This window comes from Notamacropus eugenii, chromosome 2 (genome assembly GCF_028372415.1).
Source record: "Notamacropus eugenii isolate mMacEug1 chromosome 2, mMacEug1.pri_v2, whole genome shotgun sequence".
NCBI lineage: Eukaryota > Metazoa > Chordata > Mammalia > Diprotodontia > Macropodidae > Notamacropus > Notamacropus eugenii.
In genome coordinates, this window is record NC_092873.1 from 322,139,017 (window position 1) to 322,142,065 (window position 3,049).

A 3,049-nucleotide genomic window follows, 5' to 3' on the forward strand; every position below is an offset into this window, starting at 1 on the left:
TCTCAGTGTCCACAGTGACTCCAAAGCATCAGAACATCAGAAATCAAAAAGGTCAAAAGGACAGAATTGGGCATAACCATCATTTAGTCTGTATGTTGGTTTCCTCCTGCCTGGAGCTCAGTAAGTCTTCAGGGTGGTATTCCATTCTGGGTGGTAACTAATCCACATTTGAGTCTCTTGTTTTAAATAAAACAACTTCAAGAGTTGAAATATATATATATTTAGATATTTTCTTAAATAACATATTTACATCTAATAGAAAATATAACTCTAGAGATAATCTTTCCAACCAATATTGGGGATGGATTGGGGAAGGAAGAGGAGGGGTGTGAAAGGAAAGGATCAGCGCTTTGGCTAGATCCCATCCAGAAATAAAAAGTACTATGCCAAATTTCCTTTCTCTCTCTGTCTCTCACTCCCTCCTGCTTTCTCTCTGGCTGGACTCCAGAAATTCATCTTTTCTCCTTAAAAAAACCTTGGTCCGTGTTGCTTTCCTTAATGGTGACGGTCAAAAAGTTTGAGGTCACATCTGTGACCACCACTTTCTCCAGGTTGGTCAAGGACGGGCTCCAGGATTCCTCCTCAGGGTCTCCGAGGATTCTGGCTACAGGGATCCTGGCAATCAAGGAGGGCCTACCCCCTTGAGCCCCCATGTCCCGATACAAGTTCCCAACTGAACCTGGGTTGCCGGAGCCATGTCGGACCCGAGGGCCTCCAGAGTCCAAGCCACTCTGGCCTTTGGCCTCCAGAAAATCTGCCCTGTGCTTTATGACTCGGGGTGGGTAGGTGTCCACAGCCAGTTTGCCCCCGGCCTCACCTCCGCTGGGACTAGCCACCGTGCAGGCTAGATCTGCATCTTGCCTTCGGGCCAGTTGGATTACACTGTGCCCAGCCGTGAACTTGCCTGCCCCAGAGGGGGCATCTTCCATCTTCCTCCCTTTGAGGTAGTCCCCAAGACTGTCCCCTGGCTCCCCTGAGGTCCGCTGGGAAGGGTCCCGAAGGTCCTTCCGGGGTTTGGGACCTCGTTTCTTAGAGCTATCCCCTGGGGAGCTAGGTTTGTCGTCCGGTCTCCCAGTTCCCCGGTCCCGTTCCCGTTCCCGAGCTGAGTCCCCTCGGCAGGTGCTACTGGTACTGGTGCTGCTGCTGCTCCCAGGTGGGGAGAGGCCAATGTTTCGAAGTCCCTCCCGAGCTCGAGAAGTGGAGCCAAGTTCCTGGGGTGATCGTCCTGGGTAGGGGACCCTGATGCCCCGAGCTGAGTCGCTGCGGAACTCGTAGGTTTTTGCTTTAGCCTTGGCTTGTGCCTGCAAAAGAGAAACAGGAATGTCAACGGCTTTGGGGCTGGGCCCTCCACCCCTCCCCCAAATCCCCTCCCCTTACCACCCTTTGCTTGCCGGCTGACAACCGGTCCAGCGCTATCTCAGGGACCGGAACGAGGATACTTTTATGAACTGCCCCATCGGTCTACCAGGCTAGAGAACTCCCCACCCCCCCCATCATTCACACCTACCTGTCCCAACAATATCCCTCCCAGCCACTGGCGGCTGCATCCTACCTTGAGGAGGAAGGTTTTGGGCTTGGGACCTCTCTTTTTGGGGCCATACAGCTCCATCTCTCGTTCCCTGGGAGCAGGAGGGAAGGGAATGTTAAAAAAGAAAACAAATCCGAACTCCCATTCTGGGCTGGATCAAAGCCACAGCTACATGTTTTTAAGTGAAACAGGAATGGCCTGTACCTTTCCTCAAAGGCTGCGAGAAGTCGGGCATCTAGTATGTTTTCTTCCGGTTCCCAAGTGCTATACCTATGAAAAGGTCAAGGAGAAGGGAAAATAAGTTCCAGGGGGTGGGAGGGAGGCCAGAGAAAGGTAGTATATGCAACTTTCTTTTGTATCTCTATGTAAAGAAGAAGAAAAAAAAGAGGAAGAAAAATCTCCTTAATAACAGTCTAGGGCTACGAATTACATATAACCTACTTACTTCTGAGACCAGCCCTTCCATTTCACGAGGTATTCCATTCGTCCCTGTGGATGCAAAGGTAAAATATGTGTGTGCACAGGGAAAAATGCATGACGAAAACAGGAGAAATGCATGCCAAAATGCATGCACCCAATGAATGCGCGAAACCCAAGTGCATAAGGCATGCGCCCAGTGCATCTGCCAGCCCATGCACGAAATGCTGCACAAAGTGCATGCACACACACGCACATACATTCGTCCCCCTTCTCCCCACCCCCACCCATGTAATCTGTGTGTCGTTGCAAGTCTAGGGAAAGAGCCTGAGCCTCAGAGCCTCAGAGCCAGAGCCGCCGCCACGGCCGCCGAGGCGGCTGCTGCTGCTGCTGCTGCTGCTGCTGCTGCTGCTGGGACCTGGGGGGAGGGAAGCAGCGCTGCTGCAGGGGGGTGGGCACCGGGATGGGGAGGGGAGCTAGGGGCCTCGGCCTGAGGCCTGCGAGCACCTACTTTTCGGATGCGCCGCTTCAAGAGGGCTTCGGCCGCGAACACCCGCTCCCCGACCGCAGAAAGCTCCATGTTGACTCGTCGCTTACCCCCTTGGCCGCTTCCAGCAGCAGAAAAGCAGCAGCCAGCGCACGACAGACCATAATACTCCCCCGCTTACGTCAGTTCTCCCTCCCCCTCCTTCTCCTCTCCCGGTCTTCCTCCCTCTCCCTCTCCCTCTCCCAACCTCCTTCCCCCCTTCCCCCCCTCGTCTCTCTCTCTCTCTCTCTCTCTCTCTTTCTCTCTCTCTCTCCCTCTCTCTCTCTTGCTCACTCCCAACCTCCCCCTTCTCCTCTCTTCTTCTCCCGCCTCCCTCCCCCTCCTGCTCCCTCCCCACTTGTTGCTAACGGCGTCGCTAATGCGGAGAGGACAGTGGAATATTCCGCCGACCTCTGATTGGCCGAGGTGGAGTCCGCCCCGCCTCAGCTACGCCCCCCTCTCGCTTTCTCCCCCGCGTTGCTACGTGACCCGAGTTCCAATTGCGAGGGGGGGCTGGGGGTGGAGTCTGGAGGGACACTAGAGACAGGGTAGAAGGGGGGGGTGGGAAGAGGGAGGGG

At 54.6% G+C, this 3,049-nt stretch overlaps 1 protein-coding gene across 1 annotated transcript; it reads right to left on the reverse strand.

Moving 5' to 3' along the window:
• Positions 1-200: 200 nt before the first annotated feature.
• CBX8 (chromobox 8) lies at positions 201-2,769 on the reverse strand. The gene is made up of 5 exons (XM_072645219.1): positions 2,457-2,769; positions 1,974-2,017; positions 1,733-1,798; positions 1,553-1,619; positions 201-1,301 (listed from the first exon to the last, which is right to left on the reverse strand). The coding sequence occupies exons 1-5, from the start codon at positions 2,523-2,525 to the stop codon at positions 453-455; spliced, it is 1,095 nt and encodes a 364-aa protein (XP_072501320.1). The 5' UTR covers positions 2,526-2,769; the 3' UTR covers positions 201-452.
• Positions 2,770-3,049: the final 280 nt, after the last annotated feature.